Below are 17163 nucleotides of genomic sequence, written 5' to 3'. Positions count from 1 at the left end.
AGAGATTCCACATTTTAAAATTTGCATTTATAGATCATAATAAATCAGTATCATGAAAAGAAAATACACAAATGCACAAAAGACTACTTTAAAAATACTTTTTCCACAATCGTGATGTCAAGTATTTGGATGTAAATATATGTATAAGAAAAATCTCAGAATTAAAGCCACCATAATTTCTCCCCCTTGAGAGTGTGCGTGTGCACACAGTTTTCAGTTCTGTTTTCTTTCTTTATGTCAAAAGACCCTTTTCTCATTCATTCATGACACTCAGCTAATGAGCAGTTTGAAAATGTCTCTAGGCTTTATTTATTGTGCACTATTCAAAGCCTATTACAAAATATAAGTTTCATTATATTTAATGAATATAATGGGAGGGGTACAGTTTCCTGATATGCATCATTAGAATATCAAATTAATAAAATAAACTTTGTGAAGTTTATCTCCACACATGGCCTTAGAAGTGATGAGGTAGTAATACCCCATTTTACAGATTAGAATGGGGGCAAAGAATTAAGATCAAAAGTGTTAATTAATTCTGGCACCAATTTAAGCACCTCCTTTTCAACATACTTAGCATTATGAAACAGTTCATCTTCAAAGCACAGTTTCCACTCAGAACAGATAAATCTGTGAACGCTCAATACTTCTACAAATCAAACCCCAGAGTTTTACCTTCATTATCAGAAATACAGAATAAGCAATTACAATTCCCACCAAAAAATAGTGGTTGAAGTGGTTTATACAGTATCCCTTAGGAACAGTACCAGAGACATTAAGAAAGGATGGTCTTTGGAAGAGCATTCAGTTGTATTAACCATGAAACCTTTGTCTTTCTTAAATTCCCTGCCTTGAAAACGACCACCGCAGCAAAGAAGGCAGCACAGATGCAACAAATGGTGGTCCGTGTACTGCACCACCATGATTCCTACCCAGAGTAGCTGCACCCTTAACACTGAATAGAGCAGTGGTTCTTCAAAGAAGAAATAAACCTGTAATTTGCTGGAGTGTAAGATATTCAGTTGTAGGATTTTCTAGCTTTTGAATGCTTGATTCTGCAGATTCAGTGTTGCTTCCTCAGGTCACAAGCAATTCCCTAGATTCAAAAAAGCATAAAAATAACTACAGAAATGCAGGCTCTCTATTATATTGCTATGCACAGCTTACCAGAGTTGGCACTTTTACAGCCACAGCCACTATTGCAGCTGGCCAAGTAACTTGCACAACAGAGTAACAGCAGGTAACAGATGGGTACTGCCAGCGGACTTCATTTACATTTGCCAACAGCAGCAGAACAGCAACGCTCCTGAACCCCGAGTCCCATTCCACATTCTGCGTGGCAGTCCGCTACAGGACAGGTTCTTCTTTGTGTTCCCCTGTATTTGATCTGTAATTCCCATGCAACCTGCCTCTTCTCTGACCCCATCCCAGACCTGTCCCCTCCCTATTTCTGTCACTTCATCCCATTTTCTCCATTTACACAATCGCATCCTGTTCCCAGACAGTCTGAGTTCTCCTATCCAGGTTCTCTTCCTCCTGGCAGCCCGTTTGTCTGTCTCTAGGATCCTTGCCCAGTCTGTCCTGTTCTCTGGCAACACACTAGCTCTCCTCTAACCTCACTGTGCTCATGTCCAGTATTGGGACTCCCATTTCATAGTTTCCCAAATCCATTACTCTTATTCACTTATACTCCTCAGTCTCTACTGCCTTGCGTCATAACTTCCCAGTCCACCTTCTCTCAAAAACTGCTCACCAGCTAGTCCCAGTCCACTTGTCTTCCCTATTCCCAGTCAGACCCTCTCTCTCCCCCCTTAAGGATCACTTAAGCTGCTTGTCCCAGCCTACTCTTCTGTCTGCCTAGTCTTTTGTCTTCTCCACATTCATCTCAGATTACTCCCTTCCCTGTGTTAGAAAGAATAAATACCCTCTGAGAGATAGGAAAGCTTCAGCCCATCCAAAGCATCTGGAAAAAAGCTATTTCTGGCAAAGCCGTTTCAGTCACCCATACTATAGGTTGAAGCATTCATAGTCACTCAAGCAGTACGCAATGCTGTCGGCACTAAGAGATGCAAGAGGTTCACGCAGCTCTACATGTACAGAAATTCTCCACTTTGGCTGCTATGCTCCAGCAATTTCTGTTAAGCACATATGAACTCTTGCGTTAGAAGAATTTAAGCTTAGGTGAATTTTCACAGCCATTATTGTAAGAAAAATCCCCTTTCCAAGTTCAAGGCACAAGGGGCTTACAATATTTCAGATACAATGGTTGCCAGATTTTAAAATAAATAAATAGATTAAAGAACAAACAAACATACATACATCTCGGCAGAATAATATATTTTTCCTTAGCTGTCTACTAAATCATACAACATTTTTGGAAACATACACTACCAAGCAGGCAGCTGGCATGCAACATTTTAGTATGATATTGTTATATTTTGACAAACTGAAAACACATTCTCACACAGCTAAATCTTTGGCAACCCTAACAGCAAACAGAGTTACTGTCCTGCTACACACATGTGCACACAGCAGAATACAGCTTCCACAACACTGCCATTCAAACTACATTGGAGACATCATCATTGTCCCAACAGCCTTCCAAACATACCTCCTACAACTGCTGAAGTTGTAAATCAATGTTTTTTATGATGAAGAGATAGCCAAACAATATAGTCAGTTAATAGCTGAGGGTTTCCCAAAACACTGGGTCATGCCCCGGGAAGGGGTAAACACCTGACCTGCTAAATTCTGACACTGCACCTCTTCCTTACACAGGTGCTTCCCTAACTTCATACTCCCAAAAATCTTCCAATTATCACAGCAAAAGAAAATTATCACTCTTGCAATTAAACAGAGTCAAACTATAGCTAACATGTGCTATCAACATTCATCAGATAACCCCACTGTCTAGCACATTCCCAGGACAGCAATCCACCAGAAAACAGTTTGATAAAACAAGTGCCAAGTTTCCATTCTCAGCAACATAACCAGGTTCACTGCAGTGAGAATGGTTAATCATGGGCTACTAGCCATCCAGCAATCCAGGGCAACTAGTTTGCAGACAGAAAAAGTAATCAGCTTCTGTAGCAGTACGTGCCCCCTCAACTCTCTGCCACGCTGCAAAGATCAGTGGGGCAAGATGCACTGCTAAGTCCACAAAAGCAACTCACGCAGAAGTTCCTGACCTGCATCTGATCACCACCCAAGTTCAGAATGCTGTGAATAACCCTCCACTCAGTGCCGTCCAGCCTCACAGACACCACCGAACACTTAAGGCAGACTGTAGTAACTACCCGTGCCCCTATGTTCCTTCCAAATCCACTGCCATTACAACATCTCTATAAATCCCCGAAGGCTGTCATCTCACCCTGTAGCCACCTCACACTATAACACGCTCAGACTGCAGTCATGCGGATACCGCAACAGAGTCGTGGTTGCTTTACACAGGCAGGAGCAGCACTCCGGGCTGGCAAAGCTGCCAATGACCAAAGCTAAAATTGCTTCCACTCTTTAAGCCCTTAAAAACAGCAAGCTTCCTATAATGCAGCACAGGCAAGTTAGTCAACCCCGGAGTACTGCAAATAAGTTCCAAAAAACCTCATTGCTAATATATTTTGGCATGGGGAGAGGAGGGAGGGTCTGCATCCCAGACCATGTGGAGAAGAGAAATTGCCTGATGCAATTTCACACAGTGAAGCCCAAAATATCCACCACTGGTGAAACATCAGAATGATAATCGATGAGATTTCAAACAAGTTTAAACAGAGCTCCAGCTACTGCAACGAGCAATTTAGATATGCATCAGTTGCTTGGAAAGAAGTGACTATCACTGTATTTTGACTGTCCTATAAAACACAAGTATGTTTAAGGACAAAGAATTCACTGTTCCTGACTACAGAAACCTGAGATACTAATATGAACTTCATACTGATGAGAAGTTTTAAAATATTTGTCTTATTTTACCTAGCTAATTATAGTTTGTTTATTTTTTTTTAATTTAAAGTTGAAAAAAAATACACACAAAAAGTGTTCTCTGAAGAGTGGGTGAAGTGCCTAGGTGACATTTTGTAGAATTCAAATTATTTTCCATCTATCTTGAGAAAGCTGCAAACATATTTTCAACTTTTTAGATGAAAGCTTTCATGCTTGTTCCCAAAACATGATTAACTTCCTTAAGATCTGTATGACATATTCAGTTTAAAGTTTGCTTTTTTTTTTGGTGTGCTAAGATTATTTGCCAGAAAAACTAAAAATACCTGCAGAAATGAAACAGACCTAGAAGTTCATTGCTGATTTAAAAAAAAAAAGTGTCTTGATAACAAACCTTCTTACAAGCCTTTCTACTAACTTCATATTTAATCTTAAATAATATACTAATTATTCTGCAAGATACTGAAACAAGAGAATTTGAACTATCTTCAGCACAGACTTTACTAACTAGTTCTTTTTACTGAATCATTATAATGTATTTTCTTGATTAATGCAATTAGTAGGTTCTTCTTTATCCAATATATCAATTGCTGTTTGTTTTTTTTTTTTTAAAAAAAACCCACTAAAAATCCCAGACCAACAAAAAAGTCCTCAGAACAATTTTCTCCCTGTCACTGTCTGTGGTGGAAGAGAACCATGATTAATAGGAAAAGGGATCAAGCCTCAAACCTGCTTTACAACATACTTTTGTATTGCAAAAGGAGGTGGTATTACAAGGTAGCCATGTATTATTACCACATTCCATAGTAGAGACCACAGACACCAACAAACAGACCATGAGCAACTGGGAACTAGCACCACAGTTACTAATTATTTACTTGTAAAAATCTTTGATGTAACAGTATCCAGCAGCCTAATTCACCAATACAGAAAATCAAGAATTTTTCCTTCTTTCACCATCCCTACACAGGGGTTACACAGCATTGAGGTACATATTCTAGTGCAAAACCAACTGTGAGTCAAATGCAAGTATTTCCCCCTCACTGATAATGTTTGCCTCTCAGTATTACTGACATGCCACGTCCAAGAATTCTACCAGGCCATTAAAAGCTGTAAGATAAGAAATCCTCCATTTTGGATCCTCCTACTTTTTGAGGATGGAGGCTGTACTGAAACATCTCCCTGTGACAGAGGTAATTAAAAAAAAAAATAAGGTAAAGTGGATTAAATCTGTGTATGTACATACATAAACACACAGAGAGACAGAGAAAACACAAGATACCCCTGATTTCATTATGCAGTTTGTAAATGCCAATGCACAGCTGCTTCCCCCCCACCCCAGACATACAGCAGATTCTATGAATTCTATTAGAATCCATATGAATGCACCAAGTGATTTTCCTCAGTTGTCCTCTCAATGGGGACAAAGAGAGTATTATTCACAGGTAACAAGAGGGATGGTGTAAAAGCTGGGCAGCAAGGATGTGGTTCATTAAGGGAAGAACTAAAGAATTCATTAAGGTGCACTGTGAGACACAGCAGCTTTGCAAGAATTCTCTGATGTGTCAATAATGTCATAACAAATACCCAAGTAAACTAGTTAAGTAGTTTTCCCTCACATTAACATTGGTTTCAGTGTCATTCAAGCTGTGGTCATTTACAATTTCAAAAACACGCTTGATCCTTCTATAAATCACACAACAAGCCTGGTACCCAAACACCCTTCTGGGGGTGCCTCAACAGCTTCCAACAAACTTAGAACACAGCATTCTAGCAAGAACACTGGAAACCAAAGCATGGTTTGTTTGTTTTAATAACACAACATTGTTATTTACCTTAGTAGTGTGACAGGCAGCCATTCTGCTAGGAAGTTTCCATACCATTACATATCATTTACTTTTCAGGCAATTTTTAAAATACTTCTTTAAGAAGATGCTATATAACTGATATGCCCCACATTTAAACCCATACCATCCAAGTAGACTACCAAATCATTTCCTCCACCAGCAGCATAAAGACGGAGTGCATTGTGACACCTCATACATATTTAATAATAGCCTGATAGGCTGTCATTAACATCAAACAGCAATCTAAGTTTGCTACATTAAACATGATCCCTGTGTTAAGAGGACAATCACAAAGTGCCTCCAGGATCGAGCCTGTAAGAAATACCCACCGACTTGGACAAGGTGTAATGAGGCCAACTGCACTGAAGAAGCCATTATACACACATTGGGTTTAAAAATGAGAAGGGAGGGGGGGGGGAAAAAAAAAAAGGAAAAAAAAAGCAGGGGAAAAAGAAAAAGCTTCAATGGGTCATAAGACCAGACATGCCATAAGGCAATCTGTCACACACTACTCATATTAATAACTGTTGTGTCAAAACTGAACATTCAAAAGAAAAGACAAACCTTCCTTTATGTTTTATGAAATGTAAGCCCACAGAATTAATAATTCATAAGGTGAAGAAAAATATCAGATTTGGATATAAATATTAACAGAACGCTGTCAACCTGTTTAGAACCGAAATTTTGACTGTCCTACCTTACAATTATCAATCTAGAAGGGAATATTCTTCAAAAGCTCAAAAAAAAAAAAAATCAGTATGAAAGTCATTAATGAAGAAATTAACATTCTCTATTCATGTAGGTCCTAAGCAAAACAGCAGAACTCTGTTCTGTGCCTAGCTGTTGCTGAGCAAATGCTAATTGACTGGCATTATTTGTTCCCAGAGTTATCCTGTGTTGACAACAACAACATTGGTGTGCACACACGAAAGTACACCAAAGGGACATACTAAAATCAAGACCCAGTGGAAAAGGGGTAGGAAAAGAGGGGAAGTAGTGGTCAGATGACAAACAAAGATTTAAAAAAGCTAGTTAAAAGTTCACCTAAGTTTCAGAATACAAAGTTTATACAAAGGGTCTTGGATAAATTTTTTCTGATTAGCTGAAGAACAGGCATTTAAAAACTACAGAAGAAAGCAATTAACCCAAAATGCACCACCACATATCAGTAAGTTCACTGCATGTGATTTCAAGCAAATATGAAATACATTTTCAGAATATCTGTTAGTCCCAAGATAAAGAGGTATTTAACTAGACCTATGAAACAATGCAGTTATTTCCATTTTAATCTTTATTTTGTTTGCTAAAGTGGTTAGCAGTTGAAGTTCAAGATCTAGAAGAAACTACTTCTGCCTTATGACGCCAGCCCTCCTCTGCTTTCACTACTATTACAGAGAATAGAATATTGGAACACAAAACACAGTTGTGCCAAAAATCAGGAATGCCGTCAAAATGTATTGTTCTAAATGGTGGTGACAGTGCTTTTCTTTTTTTTTTTTTTTCTTCTCCCCAGCGCTAATATAATTTCAGTCTAGTTATGTCCCCATCTGCACTTACATTCTGGGCAACAGTGTCAAAAATACTTACATAAGCATCAATATTGGGTATACATAAAAAAGTCAGTTTAAACACTCCACTTTTCTCCACAGTTCCTGACATTTTCACTGCATTTCACCCAGTGATGAGCATGCAGAATGAAGAGCCAAGAAGTTGAACGTTACAAGCTTTTAATTTTTTTAAAAAAGTTAATTCCTACCTTTATCATTCTAGAGAGGTCTCCAGCATCAGCTAATTCCAACACTATATTCAGTTCATTGTCTTCAATGAATGAGGCATAATATTTAATTACATTTGGATGATTCAGTTGCTAAGAAAGCAGAATAATAATGCACATTTTAGTGTAGAGCACATCTTATCTTTTAAGACTGACAAATGAAACATTCTTATTTAGGCAAACAAAACCCTAAAATCTATTTCAGGATGATACAAAAAGTATATGCTTATGAGAAGCTTTTACAGATAAATATTTTGTAAGAACTTGATGGCCTTATAGGATCAACATGATGACTGACATTGCAATTTTAGAGGAATTTTGCTTCAATGTATCTATGCAATAGCATGCTAAACTTATCTGAAACAGCAAAGTCAATTTTTAAAATCAGTATTTTACTGTACACAGGACAGTTATTTACAATACTGTGGTTTTAGCAGAAACTTCTACTTGAAAAGTTACCCATTTTTCTATAGGATTTACTTCTCAATGTTAATTTTTAAAGCAATAAATATTACAAAATTCCTTAAGTGAGGCTTATAAAAAACTCTACACAGACAACAGTGGACACCTCAAGTATATCTATGAAAAACTTAATACACTTTGACGATGGCTGCACATTTTTTAAACAAATCTTTTACCTTAAGAAGATCTATTTCTTTGATGCAGTCAGCACGGGCTTTGGCATCCATTAAATCAAATATCTATGCACAAGAGAGAAGACATTTTTATTAAGTGATTAAAATACAGCAAATTGAGTGATCGTTATCATTATTTCATAGCATCCATAAAGCAACTTGAGTTATGCTTTTCATGGCAAGACATAACATTGCAGTAAGAAATATTCCTACTGCTCTGATGTACTGATTCACTGCTGTATAGATTCTTTTAGCCCCCTCATAGGAAATAAGTCCATTGTAAGAACGAGTTTTCCAATGACTTAATGGCCACTTCCGCCTATCTGTTCAAACACACAGCAATAATTTGGCACGTTTCCTTCAAGCTGGTTTTAATCCAAATATCAGCTTCCTCTCCCATTCCTGCCACACCATTATCACAAACTGATTCTTTCTAGTACTGAGCATACCTTTTTTCCCTAGTCTCTTGCTACAGTCATCTTTTTCTATTCTAAATAATGCATACACTTTTACTCTCTCTCTCAGGATCAAAACTTCATTGTCACCTCCGATTCTTTCTCTCCCATTTCTTTCCCTTCAGCAAGCAAAGAAGTGATTGGGGTTCTGCAATTTGTTTACGAGAGCACTTTTTTCTAAGCCCTCATCCGTCACCTTGACTTTTACAACCTTTTACAGTTAGACATCTCTGCTCTTCATTTTCCCCCCCCACCTCCCACCTGCTCCAAATTACTTCGTAACGTATCTCACTTTTGCCTCCTCCAGTTAACCACGTTACTCTCCACTAGTTTCAATTTTTGTTTGTAGTAATTTTTTCCTGCCATTAGAGTCCTTGTCCACGTTCTACACATCTATATTTGATCTAATGTCTTTCTATTTTCACTCCCTTTTTTTAACCACCTTTGGGTTCCCTTCTCAGGGTTCCCTTTCTTTTTGGGTTCCCTTTCTCAGATGTGCATCTCCATACACTGCCACCGACTATTCCCCTTAGAAATGTCCAAAATGTTACTTCTTCAAGGAACCCTTCCTCTCTCATTTGCCATTACTTTCTGAATAAAAAAAATTTAAAAAAAAAAACCACACAAAACCCAAAACACACCAAACCAACCCCAAAAAACCCACTCATCAACTTCTGTGTGGTCTGCCTATTACATTTTGAGCTATCCAGAAGAATAATGGAGATGCACTATGAGTTTTAGTAATTGCCACAACATTTATGAGATTACCTTTTCCGGTTACACCTTTTCAATGCACATTTCTTTCTAGATAAGTCTCCAGGAAAAGATGTATTATGTGCTGTGAAGATCACTGGTACCTGGTTCCATCAGCTCAAAATGATCAAAAGCTCAACAGCTGACAGCTTCCATTTCCTATCTTGCCACCAACTCCAGAAACAAACGTAAGGATTAACAGCACTTTGAGTACTGAATGTCTGCAAAGAGGTCATCTCTTAAACTGACTGCATAACTGTCCACATGAATCACACCTTCTTTCACTCTCCCCAGAGAAGTTCAAACAAATCAGAAAGTCCACATGTGATCTGCTAAACCTCACCTTAATTTTCTATGCCACTATGCATAGTAAGTTTGTCATTCCTTTAATCAACTGGAAGGAGAAGTCTAGAGACTTCATCCATGGAGCACAGTCCTCACAGAGCACACATGTGCTCTTGACTAGCCACTACTTCCCTTCAGACATCCAATCTTCTGTCTTCAGAGCTGGCATAAGAAAAAACAGCCTGGAGTGGATACACGAGTCACTTTTTGACAAAAAGACGACTGTAAGTCAAGAACTGAAATGCCAGGCTTGCAGATAGTAAGAAGAAAAGGGGGAGGAGGAGCAAAGAAAGAAGAAAACAAAACTATTTACCATGAAAGAAAGGGAATAAACCATCTCACAACTGCTTTTATATTAATGCCAGGGTGATGGGAAATAAACAGACTCAGCTAGAATCAATTATTCAAGGAGGAGACTGCGGGGGACTTAACGGAAACACAGCAGGGTAAGTCACAAGAAAGGAATGCTAACACTAAGAAATAAAGCAATTTCAGATGTAGTAGAAGAAAACAGTTAGTACTACATATGAAATTACAGGTACAAGTATTAAGAGGTAAATAACACTGATGGGAAAGACAGAAAATACAGTTTATGAATTAAGGTTGGGAACTTAGTGAAGGAGATGAAACAGCCTGCACCTGTTACAGATCTCAACTCTGAATGAAAAAACATTGCTCTCTAATCGTTTTGACAATAGACTGAAGTCCTAGTATTTGGTACAGTCATGAAGGACTGTAATGATTTTTCTAGGAAACACTTAGGAAAGTTCTAAACATGAGAGGTAGCACGTTAACTGAGAAAGTACTGGGAAGACACGAGATCATAATTGTCTTTCCCTGTAACCTAAGAGACCAGCAAATGGAAATTTTTATACCCGCTCTCCCAAAAGCAATCAATGAAAGCCTGTACTGGGGAACAGGGAAAAAAGGGGACAGGCAAAGGGGCACGTCTTGAAGCTTCACACTTTTACTAAGTTCTAGATAATAGTGAGATAAGAACATTCCTTATAAATGATACAGAGATTAGACGTAGACAGAGAACTCCAAACACACTGGGGAACCTAATCAAAGCTGCAGACAGAATTTTAGACTGAAAATTATACACAAATTATCTATTTGTAACATTTGGAGAAATCACCCAAAGCACAATTTCAAGACTTAAAACCAAAATAGTTTCATTGTGTGAAAAACCAGGGCAGTTTTCACCTGTTAGTGACTGTTCCAATATGCCAAGAGGCTTATTAACTTACCTATACAGGAGTGTTATGAAAAAACATTGCTCTCTAATCGTTTTGACAATAGACTGAAGTCCTAGTATTTGGTACAGTCATGAAGGACTGTAATGATTTTTCTAGGAAACACTTAGGAAAGTTCTAAACATGAGAGGTAGCACGTTAACTGAGAAAGTACTGGGAAGACACGAGATCATAATTGTCTTTCCCTGTAACCTAAGAGACCAGCAAATGGAAATTTTTATACCCGCTCTCCCAAAAGCAATCAATGAAAGCCTGTACTGGGGAACAGGGAAAAAAGGGGACAGGCAAAGGGGCACGTCTTGAAGCTTCACACTTTTACTAAGTTCTAGATAATAGTGAGATAAGAACATTCCTTATAAATGATACAGAGATTAGACGTAGACAGAGAACTCCAAACACACTGGGGAACCTAATCAAAGCTGCAGACAGAATTTTAGACTGAAAATTATACACAAATTATCTATTTGTAACATTTGGAGAAATCACCCAAAGCACAATTTCAAGACTTAAAACCAAAATAGTTTCATTGTGTGAAAAACCAGGGCAGTTTTCACCTGTTAGTGACTGTTCCAATATGCCAAGAGGCTTATTAACTTACCTATACCAGGAGTGTTTCCCTACACACCTAAATGAGAAAATTTTGTGAGCAATTTTTTTTTTTTTTTTTAATAAGCTATGCCTCTGATAGGAACATAAATCAATACCTCTCATAGAGGAGTAACAAAACAACAAAGTCCTAGACTCAGGACTGTGAAAGATCTAGGATCAAGGCACAGGAAAGAAAGACTAAGTTTTGTTTGTGTATTGTGGTTGGTATCGCCAGTACTTCTAATTTGTTATTAAACACCCTGGAGTAGACTAGACCAAGCAGCTGCTCTCATGAAAGGACAGACTTGAGTTTTATAAACATGACTCCCTATACTTTTGCTACACTTCATACAGCAGAGTGGCAGATTTGTCACAGCTTCAGCTAAACTGAATATTTCAAACATTACCTGAATAAAATAAAGCAAGACAGAAAAACTGAGTCTTTTTTGATCCTTACAAAGACAGACAATCTGAAGATTTACTGTATATCATTCTTGAGGTTCTCCGGTAGACTTTGGTCCAGATCTAACCTCAAAAGACTATAAATAGCATTTCCCAGAAATCCAGAATTTCAGTTTTGCAGACATTAACGTCCTCCAACAGCAAGATTAGGAAAAAAACCCAACCCAAAACAAAAACAAAAAACCCCAAACCAAACAAAAAAAAAAATCACCCAACCCATGGCCTCTGAAGAACCTCTGCCCTATCATACCAGATTCAAACAGCTTGCAGAGATTATCTTTCCATTTTGCCAAACTGCCACAGTTTGGATCAGAGGCCCCTAGTGTAATAAGCCACGTCAGCTCACAAGGAGGCTACTGTAAACACAACGAGAAAACCTCCACACCTCATCACCAGAAGATGACTCAACACTGAAGAACGTCTTTCATTGTGGCTTCCATTTTCCAGTGTAAGATTTTAAGAGCTTAAGAACATCCTTTCAAGTGCATGTCAAAATTACACATGGCACCAGGCAGCGATCAGAAGGCTTGTTTTGCAGGAGCTGCCGCAGACCAGATGACCACACAGGAGCAGCTGTCCTTCGCTTGTGTTTTACTACAGACTGGCCATTATGAAGAGATGCCAGTACTTCCATCAAAACTGTAACAGCTTACAGCTTTGCAAGCAGACTAATTCCATCTTTGGCTACTATCATTCAGCAAGCCAACCTGAAAGGTCAGCTTCTGCTCCCCCCTCTCTAGCATGCGTGTTGCGTGAGATTTCTCACACGAAGGTCAGCTTCTGCTCCCCCCTCTCTAGCGTGTGAGAGTTCTCACACGCACACACACACACACAATTTGTAGCCCTATAAAGGCAGTATTGCCATTGCTATTAGCAGGCCATAGGCCTCCGACCGCCTCAGAAACATGAGGCCTAAAGACTTTCCACATTTTGGCTGGACTTCTTTTGGCTTGAACTTATTTTTTTGAGCTTGGATTTAGCTGTAGCAGCACACACTTTGCAGTTGAGAGACTTAAATGTAATGAAGTCATTACAGTCAGATGACTTGTGTCCAACTTGTTTTTAGATTCAGCTCAGCTTTGTGCAACTGCACGGTCTTAAGGAAATTATAGCAAATACAATAAAGGTCTAGCAAAACCAGCGTGATTAACATCAGTAAACCTTTGGACCAACACAAACCATTAGCAACTGACTGCTTGAAAGCACCCAGCGTATCCCACGTAGAGCCACCACCAGCATCCTCCTCCCAGCGGAGCTCAGGAAACTGGAAGGGCGAGCCTGAACAGGGTTGATGTGAAGAAGCTTGTGCACATCGATTATTGGGAGCTAGCAGTAATTAGGCTACAAGTGTTGGCATCACTGTAATTGGCTAACAATAAAAACTGCTGCATTTTGATTAGACTGCTAGGGCATTAATTAGACTAACAATAAATTCTAATTCTTGACTCCATTTATGAGGTCAGGATCACAGGGTAATTCAGGTTGGAGGTGTGTTTCTCTAGTCAGCACAAATTGCACAGTGTAATACACTCTTATTTAAAATTTTAATTATTTTCCCCAATTTTTATTTTCAAGGACTATGATAAGATTAACATTTCTACAAAGGAATTATGTTTGCTGTGGAAAACCTAGGAATAAGCAAAAATTATATTAAATGTTTTTACGATGTGCCAGTTTTCACAAAGAGTGTAATCAAAAAATCTCATTGCGGTAAGCACTATACTTTAGTTAGCAATTACTGTGAAATTCCTGAAAACAATTCAGCAAATACAGCTGAAGAGACTTAAGAGAGCATTTTAAAAGCCCTCTGCAATTTTCCTTTCCACTTAACAAGAACGCTAAGTGGAACAAAAAGTCCATTTTTAGCTCTCAGTTTTTCATCTCCCACTGCAATCAATAGCATACAAAGGAAGAGTAGAAGGACAAGCATACATTGATACTTAGTCCAAAATATTCCCCTCTGTGTGCTATGCAACTAAGGGATCTCTGGTAACTTTGAATTGAATCACTTCTCCAGTACCTTCATGTGGCGTAGATTATAATTTCATTCTTTCAGCATTCTAGAAATACCAGTTGTATTGTACAAGTACAAGTACTGTCAAGAGGTATCGATATTTTTAGAATAGTTTCTAAGCTATTGTAGGATACAGAGCAGGAACTGTTCCCTATGCAGATGTGTAAACTAAACAAAAAGGCTGCAATACACGAAATCAACTTCCTGAGTAAAGTTCTTGCAGACATGCTCACACATGCAACTAGAGCTCCTAGAAGGCTACGTGCATAGCAAGAAGGTTTAGAAACATTTAACCACCAGATGGAAAACATCAGGCCTTAGCTTCTAAGTGTATACTGTATCCGATCAATTACCAGCTACCAATTTAACTCATCATCTGAAGTAACGTGCCAAGTTGGGAATCTACTTGATTCCTCTTGCTGTGAAGTCCATCGCTTTTCCAAGTTTTCCTTTTCAGTACTGAAAAGGATAAAGGTCTTTCTAACCTCACCATTTAAATGACAATTTAACCTATTTCTGTTTGAAATTGTGTTTAAAATAAAACTACCAAAAAGTATTTCCAAAGCAAAACACAAACATGACTGCTGTAACATAAACCTACAGACAGGCAAGCAAAATAAAGACTTGAATGCACGTAAATATTAAGAGATATGACACTGCATAGCAACAATGAGCATTAGAGTATTTTGCCACCACAGCACTGCTGTGCCGAGACAACAGTGCTTCATAAAGTGTGAAATTACAAGTGCTTTCCTAAGATTAATTATCTCTAATTCAGGCCTGAAGTAGCAATCCACTGACAATGAACAATGAATAATGAATGTAAGTGCTAGATAAAAGGATTCATTGTCTGAATCTCTAACAGAGGGGTCTCCAATTTGGGAATGAAAGGGAAGGAAAGGTGGAACAACGTAAGGCAGAAGTGTAGTTAATCTGGAATTTTGTTGAAATATGCAGTTTCACATAATATTTTAAATTTTGAGTTGCTAAGGTTTACCTAAAAAATAGCTCATAAAGTGAACTCATACAGCCTTACAGTCACTGACTGATATTTACAACTCTTTTGCCCTTTAAGGATGTTTTGTGAGCGTTTATTCCAGAATCTAGCAGTTGCTTACTTCCCCCTTGGAAGCGACCACCAGAGCACTCATTGCTCAGAATGCCACACCACACCTCAGGGTGTTGATGGCTCTGTTGCAAGGGTTACTTCAGGTGGCAGTAGTAGAGATGTACTGCTTCTTCCTCAGGCATGATCTTTCAGTACAGTTTGGACCTCGGGCTTAACACGTGAGGAAACTTATGTGGAAGCTCGTCTAACATATACTGCTATGTTCATAGTTTATCTGCGGTTGATCTTTCCTGATGTTTCTTTGACTCAAAGTATAATTTAGACATTAATGAAAGTGAAGTAATGAAGATTTGTGTTTTAATTCTGGTTTTATCTAAGTAATATTTCAACAACATCTCAGAAACATAGTTCCACGGAAAAAGAGAGAACCTAATTATTTTAAATACCAGTTCCCTAATTACAAGAAGGCAAACTACACATGGGAGGATGAAGCACAAAAGGTACGACGAGAAGAAAAGACCCAGCAGACTATTTTGTGTATTCTGCTGGTTAAATTACTAGAAAGAAGCTGCAAATTAAACAGTTTTCACTCTGCTACATATCCTACTGGAATCCAAATGAAGAATACTACTTCTTCGTGTCATCTGGACTCAGCAGCGACTACAAATTCAGAAAGAGTGGTTTCTGTCACCATCTGCTTGTCCTTCCTCCCACAGCATCTTACTGCCACTTGCTTCTGCTCACATCGAGTTCCACAAACATACATTTTGTACACATTAATATAACATTTATCAATATTGTACATATTTCAGCCAAATAAAATTTTAATAGCAGAAAATAAACATTCTTGTTGGAAAGCTTCGTAAGAACTCAAAACTGGCAATCCTTTAGAACAAATAATGGCCTGAGATCCAGACTCTTAAAGTTGTACATATTTCAGCCAAATAAAATTTTAATAGCAGAAAATAAACATTCTTGTTGGAAAGCTTCGTAAGAACTCAAAACTGGCAATCCTTTAGAACAAATAATGGCCTGAGATCCAGCAACTCTTAAAGAGCGGATAACTGAGGAATTCCAAGTCACATCAGACCTTGATGGTAGACAAAAACATAGGGAACCACTGACCGAATATAAAGAGAACAGCTATACACCCAACCCAGCCAGGAAAACAAAACAGGGAGGGGGTAGAATGGACACGACTTGCAAGATCAGAGAGGAAGGCATGTAGTAGTTAAAATCTGCTATAAGAAAGGGCAGAAAATGGGAAAGTAGAAGAAAGTCCAGATCTCAGTTATGTTATTTATCACAAAGTACAGCATTTAGAGACACTGTCTCAATGTGGAAAGCGGTATCCATGCACAGGCCTAAAATAGAGAGAATAGAGCCTCTCCCTCATGACAGAAAGAAGCATTCCTCCTGTTTTGTCCATGTTGACCTTCCATTAATGAGGCATCAGGAAAAAAGCAGCATTTTAATTTGAATAAAAGAAAACATGACTGAAATTAAAAGCAAGAAGCACCATCATAGAGCAGACCCACAAGAGCTCCTCTGAAAAGCAATCACTTCTCACCAAAAGACATCTATGAAAATAAATTTTATAGTGAAATTAAGTATTGTGACTATATTTAACAAAAATATTTCTAGGGAATCTTCGGGAAGGTCACAGAAGCACAGTAACAATTAAGATGGTCTTCTGTCCAAATGGAACAGCTTTCAGCTTGCATAGTTGACATCTAAACGGCTGTGTCAAACGCTCAGTGCTGCCACAAGCCTTCTGAACTCCGGGCAATATTTCATCGTACACTTAGGAATTTTTTTCCCTTACAGGTTAACCAAATCGCACTTTCCATTCAGATAATAGTCTTCTATATACATCCAGCCCTCATACGGAAAGTGATTTTACAGATCACAGAACATAGCCCCTCCTGACATGCACTAGGCAATAACATTCAATGGAAAACCAACAGCGTATGTTGGATAGTTTAAGACAATCGGAACACTATCAGGATAAAGCAATCTGGGAGAGCCACAA

General features: G+C 38.3%; 1 protein-coding gene across 1 annotated transcript in view; it reads right to left on the bottom strand.

The window, feature by feature from the left end:
• The window catches only part of NEK7 (NIMA related kinase 7), a 56790-nt gene that overhangs the window by 31017 nt on the left and 8610 nt on the right, over nt 1-17163 (bottom strand). The window contains exons 3-4 of the mRNA XM_009283171.1: nt 8193-8255; nt 7537-7647 (exon numbers count right to left, since the gene is read on the bottom strand). Of these exons, the coding sequence (XP_009281446.1) occupies nt 7537-7647; nt 8193-8255 (174 nt within the window). The remainder of the gene's footprint in view (nt 1-7536; nt 7648-8192; nt 8256-17163) is intronic.

Source organism: Aptenodytes forsteri, unplaced genomic scaffold, assembly GCF_000699145.1.
Source record: "Aptenodytes forsteri isolate BGI_AS27 unplaced genomic scaffold, ASM69914v1 Scaffold181, whole genome shotgun sequence".
Classification (NCBI taxonomy): domain Eukaryota; kingdom Metazoa; phylum Chordata; class Aves; order Sphenisciformes; family Spheniscidae; genus Aptenodytes; species Aptenodytes forsteri.
The sequence above is the reverse complement of the archived record's forward strand: the minus strand, read 5'-3'. Positions and strand labels throughout refer to the sequence as shown.